At 43.3% G+C, this 14,392-nt stretch overlaps 1 protein-coding gene across 8 annotated transcripts in view; it reads left to right on the forward strand.

Annotated features, from left to right (window-relative positions):
- LOC120723928 (microtubule cross-linking factor 1) overlaps positions 1-12,175 on the forward strand; it is a 78,340-nt gene extending 66,165 nt beyond the window's left edge. For 3 of the 8 annotated variants that reach the window (XM_040015776.1, XM_040015786.1, XM_040015798.1), the window contains 2 exons: positions 77-1,652; positions 10,403-12,175. In XM_040015776.1, the coding sequence (XP_039871710.1) occupies positions 77-1,652; positions 10,403-10,606 (1,780 nt within the window). In that variant the 3' untranslated portion in view covers positions 10,607-12,175. Of the gene's footprint in view, positions 1-76; positions 6,251-10,402 lie in introns of those variants that run through there. The other 5 variants (XM_040015812.1, XM_040015830.1, XR_005693835.1 and 2 more) reach the window with 5 other exon arrangements.
- The last annotated feature ends 2,217 nt before the right edge of the window (positions 12,176-14,392 follow it).

A 14,392-nucleotide genomic window follows, 5' to 3' on the forward strand; every position in this document is an offset into this window, starting at 1 on the left:
GACTTTAGCTGTAGTTAATGATCTGTGTGTGTGCGTGTGTGTGTGCGTGTGTGTGTGTGTGTGTGTGTGTGTGTAGAGCCAAGTCGGTGTGCTCCATGAGCGACTTCCAGCGGTTAATGGACAGCTCACCGTTCCTCCCTGACAAGACGCGTCATGGCGATCAGGGCCAAGACGACGTCACCCCGCCTCTGTCTCCAGATGATCTCAAGTACATCGAGGAGTTCAACAATAAGGGCTGGGACTTCCCGTCAGCCACCTCTGGTCCGGGACTGTTGCGGGAAGTGTGGACAGACAAATCAACAGAGGCCCGGGAAGGAGAGGCCGTTCCTGGTCCATTCCAACCCGCTTCCTGGTTCCTCACCACCAGCGCCACCCTGACCACCAGCACCCTGAGCAGCCCTGAGCACTGCCACAAGTCCCCGCTGAGAGGCAATGGAGCAGCGGCAGCAGGGGTGGGAGTGGAGCACTACGGGGTGCACATCCTCCACAGCCCCACCAGACCCGGGGCAGCTGAGCACACCACTGCCCAGGATCCCGATTTCCTGTATGCAAAGGGGACCAAAGCAAGGGGAGGAGTGGAGGCTGGGGTGGGTGCCAGTGGGCCGGATGAAGTGTTCAGCAGTGCAAGGTGGCCTTGCCTTCTGGAGGGTGGAGGACTACGGACTTCTCCTAGTCAGTCTCCTATCTGCCCCACAGTGGGCTATGCATCCTCTCTGGATCTTCAGCTCTCCAGAAACATGAGTGACGACATGAAGGAGGTGGCCATCTCTGTGAGGAACGCCATCCGCTCTCCACCGGGGCCTGTTGTCCGGGACACCGCCTGCCAGACCAACGGATTCACCACAAGAGGGACTCAGACCACCCAAACCATCAGCGTGGGTCTGCAGACAGACCTGCTGAGGAACCTGACCAGCAGCCCCCACCGCTGCCTCACCCCGAAAGGTGGCAACACGCCCATCTCGTCCCCATCACGCAACACAAGGAAAGTTCAGTACTCTCCTGTGGTCCAGAGCAAGTTCGAGCGACCCTGCTGCTCCCCAAAGTACGGCTCACCGAAACTTCAGCGCAAACCATCCACGTCCAGTAAAACCGAGCTACCCAATAACAGCCGCGCCCCCATGCCCACAACGCCCCAGAAAGGGAACAACGAGTCGGCATGGGCCCGCTCCACCACCACTCGCGACAGCCCTGTGCACACTACCATCAACGATGGGCTGTCCAGCCTCTTCAACATAATCGACCACACCCCTGTGGTCTATGACACCATTCAGAAATTTAATAAGTCCCCAAGTCGCTCCCGCCCCACGCCACCCTCCACCACTGAGCCGAGCCCCGCTCACGGGCCTCTGTCTGCAGACCCCAGGAACGCGCAGGAATGCCTGCGGCCTGCTCGCGGGCGCTCACCAAGCCCTGTGCAGCTAATAGTGGAGACGCAGGGCGACAAGAACCCAGAGGTGGTGAGCATTCGGCAGGATCTATCGGCCCCGCCGGGCTACACGCTGGCTGAAAACGCAGCCCGCATCCTCAACAAGAAGCTGCAGGAGCAGAACTTTAGGGAGGAGAGGAGGCTGCAGGCGGGAGGACCGAGCAGCCACGGCAGAGACAACAGCAGGCAGACCGAGTCAGACAGAGGACAGTCAGGATGCATGGAGGTAAATACACAGATGCACTGGATTCCTCGCTTCATCATTCATGTGATGTGGGGCCCATGTTTTATGACACGGTGATACTTATGGTACCGCCTTGGAGTTCCCGTGTAATGTCTGAAGACATCTGTGTTTAATCAGACAAACGATGATCAAGAATTCACCTTTAAAATGTGCACAATCACTAAAATGTTCATGCTCTTTCCTCAGATCAAAAGCACTGACTGATGCAATGGTAATGTTATAAAACATTTAACCCTCCTCTGCAACACACTGAACTTTCTCTTATCGCTGCATGTAGAAACTCTTGAAGGTTTCTTCTTCTGTACTTTCATCTCTGCTGCAGTGGCTTCCTTGTAGTGTGGCTTTTACCTCTGTGCTTAAACCATCACTGAGGCCCGACTGAAGTCTGATTTATGTCTCTGATAAGTGGAGAAGTGAAATAAATGGTCTAACAACTGCGATCTGAGTGGGATCACTATTACACAGTTCCTTAATTAAACATTAGCAGCGCCTTCCAATCAAGTGTTCAAGCAGAATTTTAAGTGGCTCCGGTTTTTAAAGGAGTTGGATCCCCGCCCCCGCGTACCAAAATAAACCTGGGAAAGCGCTAACTTCACTCGATGAAATCAGTTCAGGCTGTTTTCACCACCCATTTCTCTGACCCGTGCAATTAATTAATATATGTCCTGAATGAAATAATTACAGTATCTGCCGGCACGCCTCATATTTGACTCTCCATAAACCGATTAAAACCTATGAAAAGCAGGTCATGCTGCATTACAGCTGTAAAAAAAAAAAATCTGTGTTCCCCAGACCTGTTGTATATTTGAAATTGTGTACATGTACAGGGAGCAACATAATCGCACATATGCTGGTTAATAACATCAAGAGTTCACCTGCTGCTGTTCACCGTGCAGGAGCAATATTAGAGTCTGATATGTGACTTTATGAATGGCACTGGAGCGTGCGATCATTCATGAAACAAAACTGTGACTCTGTGGATAATGATTACAGCATGATAATAGCACGAAAGTAATGGATTGCGATGGCGCGTAACCACGCGTTATGTCAATTTTTTAGAAGAGGTATGAATGTGGATTTCGTTTTGGTGTCTCTGTTTGCTTTGTAAGAACAAACTCACAGAAAATACTTTTTATTTCTTGAAGTAGCGGGCAGTATGGAGCAAACCTCGTCTTAATGCAGCCTTTGTCTTATAATTCAGAAATTAATAAAAGGTAGCAGTAAATAAGCTGATATGAATGTGTGGCTTTGGTGAACCCGATAAATTTGGGTGTAGCTAAAGCTTACTCACTCTCACCACTGTTACTTACACCAGTATCATAGCTGCTGGTGACTGTTGCACAAATGTGGCCATTTCGATCAATTACCTGAGGAGCTTATGAGTTTGAAAGGGACCTTTTATGCTTTTCCTTATTTTCAGCCATGTACCGTTACACTGGTAGATGCTCATATTAATTATACCCAAAGTTTTAACTGTTAAGGACAGTTTGGAAGTAATCCAGGCTGCTCTTTAATGCTCAATTTCACACATTTCTTTTCTATTCCTCTTTCTTTATTTTGAAGAAATGTATTTTGTGAGGGTTTTTTTTTAAAGATGTAAGCTTTTAATATCTATTCTAGTCACAGTTAGCAATAAAACTGACTCTCTGGGCTGCGAGTGGTGAAGCTGGACCGTAACCATGACATTGCCAAACTAACAAGGTGCTCCCAGCCTAAATGTTGCCGTGCATTCTTGTGCTTTCCAGATTTGCTGCTGGCTGTAGGTAGGTTAAACTGGTCACAAAGAGGGTGCCGCACCAAAAACCTTGTGATTCCTTTGCTTGTCAGATTGCCATGACTCGCCCACAATGTGCACTAAAGACACCAACTTGCTAGGTAACCATCAAGTTTCAATGAACCCTGAAAAGTTATGGAGACCTTTCACCTTCAAAGTAAAACTTGTGCCTTGCTGCTGAAAAAGTTGCAACCTTTACTTTGAAAGTAAATGGTCTCAGTTTCTAGTTCTAACTTTGCGCTCTTGCTTTCATGTTCACTCTTCATGAGCACTTAGTGAGTAGTTTGTGAGTGGGGACTTTCTTAGCAACTAAAGAAATAGAAAGGAGGTTTTTGATGCATACCACTTTGCAACCAACTTCACCTAACAACAGCAGGCAACCACTCCCTAGCAACCAGTGGTTGCCAGGTGGTTGCCAACCAGTCTCTAGGCCTGCCCCCCTCCTCCCCTTTCAGAAGTTCCAGGTTTTAAGTGAAGCTGTGTGTGTGTGTTTATTGGGTGGTCCGCCTTATTTCTGCCTTCTGCCTTCGACATACCTGACTTTTCTTTGATCTCTCCCCCTTTGCTTGATTTTTACCAATTAACATTTCCCGCTCTATCTTTCCTCCTTCTCCTCCCCTCCCTCTTTCCTCCCCTCTGGGCTTTATCTCCTCCTCCCTGTCCTCTGTGCTCTGATCCAGAACCACACTGTCATACTAACAACTCCTTGGGGACTCTAAATCTGCTAGTCTCCGTGATGTAAGTTCCTCTTCCTCCTCCTACTTTGCCTCTATGACCTTTGGCGGTGGGTTCACCAACCACAGGAACCTCACGCCCCGCAGACCTCAGCCCCCCCCCCCCCACCTCCCCCCTCTTCATTAATGCATGCTTCACAGGATAGCACAGTGACAGTGTGTGAAGCCATTGGAGTGGTGTCAAAAGTCGTGCGACGGCCATGCATCTGTTTCTCCCAGTTAATGAGTGCATGCTCATATTTTTTTGGTGGATCATCAATTTTTTGTAAAGGGCCATGCCGGTGTTTTTGCATGCTGCAGAACATTACCCATGATTCCCATCCACTATTGTAACTAACACCATACTATATGTTCTTGGCTTATCAAAATTTTAATAAAAATCTCTCTTTGTACTGTAAAAAACAAACACGTTTAAGTGACTTGCATAAAGTGAGAGATGGGGTTTATTAAAGCAGCACAAATCAGTGAGTTCCACTGCAGCAAAAGCAGCCAGAGCAGCAACTTCATACAAGTGACCTTACAGGTTCTTACCTTTATATTTAGCACTTAAAGAATAATCTTTTGCAGAGAATGAAATCACACTCCTTCTGTGTGTGTATAATCTGAGTGTCTTCTTTTTATGTTTTGGTAGCCATTCGGGCAGTTTGTGCATTTTGGTACACATAACTTCCTCAGTTTGAAACTATTAGCCCTCCCGTTTTGTTTATAAAGACAATTTCAGACATATACTACAGCCCTAAACTTTTCTAGACACTATTCGGTTGAGGTGCATGTGAGAAAATGCATTTCTGATGCATTTGAATCGGACATTAGTTGGGAGGTTGGATTACACAGTAATGTCCAATTGAGCCCATGTCTGAAAAGCACAGCTAATAGTCCTGGAGTAATTTTCATGCCCATTTTTGCCTCAGAATAGTAAAGAATCCTTCCAGAAAAACTTCCTGGATCAACACAGGTGTAAAAATGAGTGCTTGCAAATCTATTCATTACCTTTTGAGTAATCCTGCTGTAAACACATTTCATAAAACCTTTGCAGACATAAAAATGAGATTAGATTTATTACACGGTTTCTGCTCTCTGTGCTGGATTTTTACTGCAGTATGTATCTAAAGAAAAATTCAAGCTTCAGCGAGTAGCTCGTCACACTTAAATATAAAAGCTAAATAGTTTTGTGGTAACATAAAATATCTGCTATTTGCCACTGATTGGGGGGAAAAGAAGTCATGCAAAAACACTGGTATGGTCCTTAAATTCATGTAACCCAAAGAGTCTTCGGCTTACGTCTTGATCACTGGTGGATTTTAATATTTTTGCCAAAGTGTTTGCCAGTGAACATGACATAAAAGACGACTCTTGGACATTTCACACATTCACAGGTCGATTGTTGTCTGTTCGGGCTTCATAAGGCCTTGCTGGATTATTCTAACACTGTGTTTCTACCAGGTCCTCCTTTTTACGTGCACCGCTAGACGGACTGTGATGTTTTCTTGTAATATTGTACTTTTTTTCTCACGTGTTTGTCCACACAGCGCTTTCTTACGTCTTCTTACCATTTCCTCTCAGACTAACAAAGATTAACCAATGAAGACGGGCTGCTAACACTCGCCATTTCCTCTGCACTGTCTTGGTTTTGTGTCATTTCTGGTAGAAATGAACTAAATATTCTGGTACACTGTGCATGCTTAAGGAAAAAATCCACTGTTAGAAACTGCAGGGAAGTGTGTCTATTCTCACCATGTCATATTGGTCATTTCAGATGTCGTGTTGGAACGAAGTGTTAGCAGGTCGTAACTTCTGATATTTCTCAAATGCTTTTGAAAGAACAGTGGCCATCGTTAAGCCTGGCTTATAGTCACTGCGTTCGTTGTGACAACCGCCGCTTATATCGCCACTTGAGGGTACATCAGACTCACTACAGTCCTGTCACCACTCGTATAGGAACAGAAGAGGTGAAAAATACCTTCAGAAGTTTCCAAATCAACATTCTTAAAAAGACAAATAAACTAATGATCACAGAATTCTTTCCGTGGTGAAAAATCTCCTTCGCAACATCCAACAAAGTGGAGAACACTCTGAGTGATGTCGGTGAACAAGATGCCTTCATGGATATAAATACAGATCCTTTACAGCAGGCCTGGCACAAAGGGAGGAAATGCAGCATTTGGTTAAATTTAGAGGGGTGTCAAGACATTTCTCCATTTCTCAGTAAGAATAACAAATAATCATCATATTTTTACACAAGTCCCAACAGCTGATATCATCAGTGACAAATGTATACGAACCTTTGTGGGCTCCCAGACTGCTGTATTGCTCCTTGAGTAATACCGTTGGTCGGCCTCTCCTGTGGAGGGAAACGATGCTCCTCACATTACTCCATTTGTACACAATCTGTCTGAATAACTTCAAAATCCTTAGAGATGTTGAGCAGCAAAAACTTTTCTAAAGTCCTCAGGAATCTTTTGCTCGTACCACGATTCTCGTCCACAAATGAGTTGTAAAAACCAGATTCCTTAGATAACACAGGATGTGAGTACCTGATTACGGTAGTATTCCACTGAACAGCTTTAACTACTGATTATCTTCAAGGTTCACATAATTTTCCCCCTCACATATATTAAATACTTGACTGTTTTCCTCAGTAAATAAATGACAGACTTTAAGATTTTCATTTAATTTGTTTATCTGGGCTCTTTTTTTATCAACTTGTGTGAAAATCTGATGATATTTTAGGTCATACTGTAACTTCAGGCTAATTAATGGACATACATTTGATCTAAAACTGATTTTTATTTATTCTTGCACTAGAGGGTTTTAAGGTGGATCTTTTTTTAAGGTCAAAAACTTAGAAGCTGTGGTCCATGTACAGGTGTTGACTTGCTGTTTTTTAATATCCGCTCGTGTACACTGACTTCCTGTATACAGGTGCCTTGACTTGTGGGATTGTTTGATCTGATGCTTTGGCGTCACATGGGAAATCTTGCACAAGCAGTATCGTCTGTATTCCCATCAGCTGTATTCATAAACTAATGATTTATTGATGGTTTGGCGCAGACGCCTCCTGTCAAACTCTGCGACCTGTTTTTCTGCAGGACTTGCTGCAGATTGTGTAGCACATCTGTCCATCCTCCATCCACGTGTCCATCCATCCGGTTATTTTTCCTCCAGTTCATCCTCTCACACCACCGCAGCCTGACTGTCATGTATTTTTAGCCGAACTAGATTGTTGCTTTTCGGTCTTCTTGTCCTCCATCCTTCAAGTGAAATCTAACGCCTGGAGATGAGCTATTAATATTTCAGGCCAGTGGTGTGATCGTTCACTCGATTCACGCTCTGACTTCACTCGAAGAGGGGAAAACAAACTCACTCATAGTTTTAGTTTTTTGTGGCCTTTTTTTCTACACTTTCTGTTTTCATCCAGGGGACAGATGCATAAAGCTTTGTTGCCAATTAAGCACTTAACAGGTTTAAATATTTAGACGTTACAATCAATGCAAAATTGCACAAATGGACTGCGTGTATTTATGGACTTCTATCACCTGATGCCTGCAGTGACCTCTGATAGCAGATTTGTGGCACGCAAGTGATCATTCAGCTGCAGTTTAGGACTTCTTTAAACACTGAGATGACTTCAGAGTTGGTTGTGTGAGGGTTTAAAATTCTGAATTAAATCTAATAAACTTCTAATTGTGGTCTAATTATGCCACAGTCATACTCAAGAAAACAGTGGTCTGAGAACGCAGCGCCACCATAACATTGCCAGCTCTGTGGAATGAACTTGTGTGATCTTGTTCCCTTTGAAATGGTTGCTTTGAAGATTGGGACCAGGTATCCAACCACTCGCAGTCAGCTGCCATTTTCAAAGCAGTTTTTGTATGTCAAGATGAAAGAAGATTATGAGTTTCTGATTTTTTTTTAATGTGGAAAATGATAAATCTTTTGCCATCTGTTGGACAATCCAGTGATTTGATGCTCTGATTTTATTATAGGAATATGACCAGAACACAACCAGTTGGCAACCAGCTGAGTCAAGTCCTCATGAGACCTGTCACAGAATTAGAGTGACTGCAATATGTTGGCAATCTGTCTACATTTATAAATTAGACAGCAATTATTTGCTAACCTTTGCTAAGTCTGTGAGCGACTATAGTCAGTCCAAGTAGGATTATTTGGACAAATGTATTATTTGAAGACAGCTTGCCTCCTACCAGGCAACCTGTGTGCAGTTACCTCGTAACTGAAAGTGGTCACCTACAAGAATTGTCAACCTCTGGGTAACCAGTTGGTTTTGTTTTCTTGTTTTTTTCCACGTGGAGGTTGGCATCTGATTTTTACTCTAGTGTACCCGAGACATTTCTTTGAACCGTGGATTTGGCTTTTTCAGTGTTTCTGTATATGTTTTCTGCATTATAAAGCCTGTCAGTCTTAAGCCTGTATTCTCTCTAATGGCCAGCAGGGGGTGGCTTCTCCAGTTGCAAAAAGTAGTTACATTGAATAGGAGTCTATGGGAAAATAGACCTTCACTTCCTGTACTCTAAGACCCCAGTAAATGCTTCTCTGATAAGTTTAGATTTGCTGGTTTTAAGTTTTACTGAATATAATATAATGTTCAGTTTGGAAAGTAAAGCCCTCATTAGACTGGAAATAGACTGGGCAGTAAGGTGGCCTTACTTTCCCCTTAATGAGTCTCTACTGTACTGTGTCTGTCAGTTTCTCAGTCAGTTTTTAAGAGACGCAAACGTTGTGATGCTTGATTGCGGAGAATTCTTAAATTATATCTGTCATACCAATGATTTCATATTTGTGTTTTGCCAGTGTACCAGCCAAATATAACAAATCACTGAACAGAAGCTTCTTTAAAATGTGTCAAATGAAGTGATGTTAGGCGCTTGCACTGCTCGCTCAACCAGTGATGGTGTTGTAACACACCCAAAGAAAGATTCTAGGTCTGACCAACCGTCTCAGTCGTGGGCAAAAAGGTGACAGTCAATAAAATTCTAAAAGAATTTATTGACAAAAAAAAAAATATCAAGAGATAAAAGATAAAACAGTCCAGTGTCCCATTTATGAATTGTATAAAAAACACACAGTCCCAAGGCCAGAGCCAGCTATGCCACACGGCCAGTTGCACTCCACGCGTTGCCTTTAACAGGGTTAGAAGTTGTCCTTGGAGACCCACCACCCTGCAAGCATATAGCCAGTGGTCACTCCAGCCTGTGCAACTCTGCTGCCTTTAGCCTGTGGCATATAATAGGCCCTGGCCTGCACAGAGAGACAAAACGACACCTTCAGTATAAAATTCATAGCACAAAACCCATCCATCCCAAACATATCTGATTTCATCACATTACATACCCGCACAGAGAGACAAAACGACACAGCAGTGTTTGTAGTGTGGGCTATAAGTAGACCAGTGTATCAGTGCAATCAAGTACACCTGCCTCTAATTAGTCCAACCCCATTCCAGCCATTGGCTCACCAAAAATGTGACACACACAAAACCACTCCCAACCCAGTGCAACTTCACACAATAATATGGAGCTGAATTAACACAGGCACATTAGTCTACCATGTTACAGTGGTAGCAGGTGTGGGTCATTAGCTGCTGTGTCCCCTGAGTAACTGAGTGCTATTAAGTGGCAGAGGGAAGGTTGAAACAGCTGCTCAAATTGACTCTTGTCTGCTTCCGTAGCTAAATGTCTGCAGTAACTATGTAACCTTTTTTTTTCTTGGTTTGTTTGCCTTTTTCACCAGATTGCACATTCCTGTTAGGTGAGAAGGTTAAACGTCTGTCACTTATTTAACTTATTTAAAGGCTGACCTGCTGGTTTTTGCTCCAGCTTCAAGCAAACAAAATTAGTTTTAAGTTAAATCCTTTCAGATAAGGCAGGCAGAACAGGTCAGACTAAAAACTGCATTAGGAGCAGTATGTTAGGGGTTGACGTTCTTATATCCACTGAAAGAAAACTGCAACAAGAATAAAGTAAGAAACAAGTGAAAACATAAAAGTTCCTCATGAAATGGCTTTCATTAAAAGTTCTTTCATTACATTGCTCCTTATTTTTGTTTCATGTGCACGTCACTTCTACATCAGCACCTTTGCTCGCTTTCTTTCACTCGCTCCCCTTCATCTTTCTGTATGAATCTCCTCACTTCCTGTTTTCCTCGGTGGCAAATGGCTGCAGGCGCCCCGTTGCTCCTCTCTGACAGCTCCTTGTCGTTGGCAGGACCTGCCTCGCTCTCCGGTGGCTCCGCCTCTGGATTCCTGCTTCCTGAGACCGGCGCGCCCGGCCAACCGTCGACCCCCCTCGCGCTGGGCCGCACGCTCCCCCTCCTCCTCCCCAAAGTGGAGCGAGGGCTCGAAGAGGAGGTTCACCTTCCCGCCGCCGGGACACCGGAAGACCATCCTGGAGGGTGAGGAGCCGCCGTAAAGCCGTCCTCTACCTCCTCCACCTCTGCCTAAACAGACCCAGTACCTCAGAAAACCCCCTCCAAACATATGGACTCCCTCTAGAGGAGCCTGAGAGAGGGGTTGGGATCTAACCAGTAGCACCAGCTGACCATCAAGGAACCAGAACCTTTTTTTTTTTTTTAAGAGGAACCTGGAATGTACTGTATTTAAAGACAACATACAGAAAAATAAGTTTCCATAAGAGGTGCCTGTATACTTGAGTTAACCATCACCCACGTGTGTGTGTGTGTGTGTGTGTGTGTGTGTGTGTGTGTGTGTGTGTGTGTGTGTGTGTATCTGAACCTATTTTTCAGGTAAAAACTCCTCCTGTGTTTACATTTTTATTTTTCTTCATCGCTGTCCCATAAACATTCATGCAAACTTTTTTTAAATCCTTTTTTTTATTTCTTTTTGTTTTGCCAGCCTTCAAAGCTTCACTTTACTTTTCTGTTTACCTTCAAGGAGAGGAAAGACAACAAAAACAAGGAAGCAAACAAACAAACAAACAAAAAAACAACTTCTGCTTCACCGGGTCTGAAGCGGAGACACATGATGTCATTTCTGATGCTCGTGTCCGTCTTTATTTTTACGTTGAGATGAATGTTTGACTCTGTAGACATGTAGAAGATGGGTGACAACAAACATAATAACCTTATGCATATTTGGAAGGCAGTTGTATAAATATGGGTCAAATATTTGCATGCCTTTTGAATACTAGCACTTTAGTGCATGTACATAAAGAGCTATAGTCATTTGTGATTGCTCAGCTCAGCTGTTTGGGGGAGGGGACTGTTTTGTTGTCACATGATTTGCATTGATGAAAATAAGATGTTTTTAAGTAAATTATTGTACTTATCAGGCTGGCTTTGTACAGTTGTTACTATTGGATAGGAACAACCTTTTCTTTTGACAAGAAAAAGGGATTGTGGAAAACATGAATGTTTTAAATGAAAAGTCTATGTCAAAAAAAGTCTTAACGAGCTATAGTCCTATGTAAATACTAAATGGTAATAAATATGAATGTGTATTTCCAAGACCGCCTCTTTCCTTGTATCTCTCCATGACAGACGTTAGCTGTAGCACACGATGGATTGTGCACTGTTTCGTTAGATCTGAGTTTGCGTTCTTGGCAAACACGCCATCCTGAACCGTGTGCGTGTGGATTACGGTGCAGACCACAGGGTTACAGCGGGTCGGGGTGGGACGCACACAAGAGAGAATGCGAATAAGAAGATTGTGTCCTCCCAGAAGTCAAATCCTCTTGCATCACGTTGTGCCATCTTACTCTTGTTTCCCAGGTTATTGTGCAAGTCAGAGACCATTACTACTACCCCCACTAGTTTATTTAAAGGTCTGCAGGACCGAATCTGCTGTTTTACCTACCCCTGGCAGAGTCAGTCACTGTAAAGAGATTATTTTTTGGACATTTTGCCCTTATTTAGATAGAACAGTAAAGGTCAAGCTCACTGGAGTCACACTGGGGATTCAAGCTGCTACACACCATATCTGACCCAAGTGGTGACCTCAAGAACTTGAAAAAAAGAAGAAGGAAAAAAAACAACAACAACACCAGCGTACCAGTTTCTTGTATGAATACTTCAGACTGACTGCAAAAGGGAGTTTCCGGCAGGACAGGATTAGAAGAGTGTTTCAGAAGGACGGCTCAGGTTGATTCGTTTGGAGACTAAGTTAAAGAGGCAAGGCTAAGATGGTTTAGACATGTGCAGAGCAGGGATTGCGGTAATATTGGACAAACAATGATGAATGTGGACCTTCCAGGCAGGAGGAAAAGAAGCCCACAAAGAAGATTCATGGAAGTAGTGAAGGGGGGCATTGAGAGGGTCGGTGTGGCAGAGGAGGATGCTAGGGATAGGGTGAGATTGAGGCAGATGATTTACTCTGGTGAGTCGGAAAGGAAGGAGCTGAGAGAAGAAGAAGAAGAAGACTAAGAACAGTTCAGGCCTTTAGATAGTTTCCTTGTGTGTGTGTAACCCATCCTTATGGGCAAAAAACTCAAGTCAGGGGTGTAGACACTCTGAGGGAGAGGAGTGCCAGCAGAGGCCACTAGTATTTAGCACTAGTTTACAGATATGTGTTTCTACACCATTATAACTTATGGATGTAATTGGCTCATCAGGTTAGTTAGAGTTAGCAGACAGCAGTAGCTTCAGGTTTAAACAAAGCATGAGGCTGAATTCACCAACCTATAGCCTGTATTATTAAAGCAGGAGTTCACCAACACACCGACCCCTCTGAAAGCAGCTGACTTCCTTTTATGCTCTACCTGCCTCAGGTGAGTATCTGGATAACCAAATGAGAAACTAAATATCTACATTAACCAGGTCCAACTAAAAAATAAAGAATAAACACAAAGAACTGATATTTACATATATTTCTAAAAAGAATTGAGCAGCACATATGGTTACTAGAAATACCCTGACTAAACTCGCCTAACCTGTAAATTCAGTTTTGCTGAAGGGGCTCTTAAGTAATTTATTTTGCTCCACATCCTGTTATGGAAGCAAACAGGAAGCCAGGATAACAATTATATTAAAACGCATTCTTTTAATAAGCGATGACGGAAAGCAGAATTTATGTTGTGAACAGTCCTAATTAAGGTTTTCTTTTCAACGCAGGCCTGTGCTTTTCCCTCACATTCCATAGACGGGGTGGATAATACTCCCAAAATTCTCTCGATGTAACATCCCTAAATAATAAATGTACGTTTTTTCATTAAGTGTCCAGTATCACTTATTCATAAACTGGTGAAATGTTGGTAAATGTAAGGGGGAGCTCTGGTTTCTCATTATATTTATATACTCCACATCCAAATATGCTGACCTCCGGGTCCAAAACATCCATGTACAAATGACACATTTGTCTGGGGCATCCATTTACAGTTTAAACAAGCAGAACCAAAGCGCAAAGGACCTAAATGAGAGTGAGAAGGAAGAAAATGTTTGTGTTAATTGAACTGAATACTCAGTTTTCTCAGTTTTGATGGGTCTGCGCTCCTTCAAGTCAAATTGTTTGGTTATTATATTAAAATTACATGTTGGGTACCTGAAAATAATTGTTACTAACTAAAACTTTAACATTAAGATAACCTGAAATTTTCACCTATAGATGGCAGAAAATTGTTTTTATTTTTGTTTTTTTTCAGTGACAGAAACAAGCTTCCATACATTAAAGACACAAGACCACACCCCTGTTTAACAAAATATATAAATGAGAAAAAAAAGTCTTATAATTTCAGGAATGTTTAACAAACCAGGTACAAATAGCTTTGGGTCTTTGTGGCTCTAGTAATCTTCTCAAATGTCACTCTGGCTTATTCCTAAAATGTTGTTAATTAGCCTGGTAGTTTGTTTTTTAGTTTGCTATCATCTTATGAAAAGTGATCAGGAAACGGGTTTATTGTCAGCGATAAAACATCTCTGCATGATGTCATAGGGACCCTAATGTGGTCTGCTGAGGCACACAGCTCTGGCTTGGAACCAAGAAGCCCCACCCACCTGCTATTCAAGCCTTTTACCTGCTCACGAGGGGGAGCCAATCAGTAATAAGACCCTTTAAGTGGTGTTAAAGGGAGAGGACTTAAAACAGCTACTTTTAAACATTGGGGGGGCTGCACTGAGAATCATGCAAAGCTACCCTAGAGTCCAACAATACAAACATGGAGCTGGAAATGTGCCTAATAGTTCCCTGTACAGTGCAACAGGCTCTTTATAGTACTTGACTGGCAGCTAATACAGACAAAGGTCCT

The sequence above is a fragment of the Simochromis diagramma genome, unplaced genomic scaffold (genome assembly GCF_900408965.1).
Source record: "Simochromis diagramma unplaced genomic scaffold, fSimDia1.1 OVJJ01000205.1, whole genome shotgun sequence".
NCBI lineage: Eukaryota > Metazoa > Chordata > Actinopteri > Cichliformes > Cichlidae > Simochromis > Simochromis diagramma.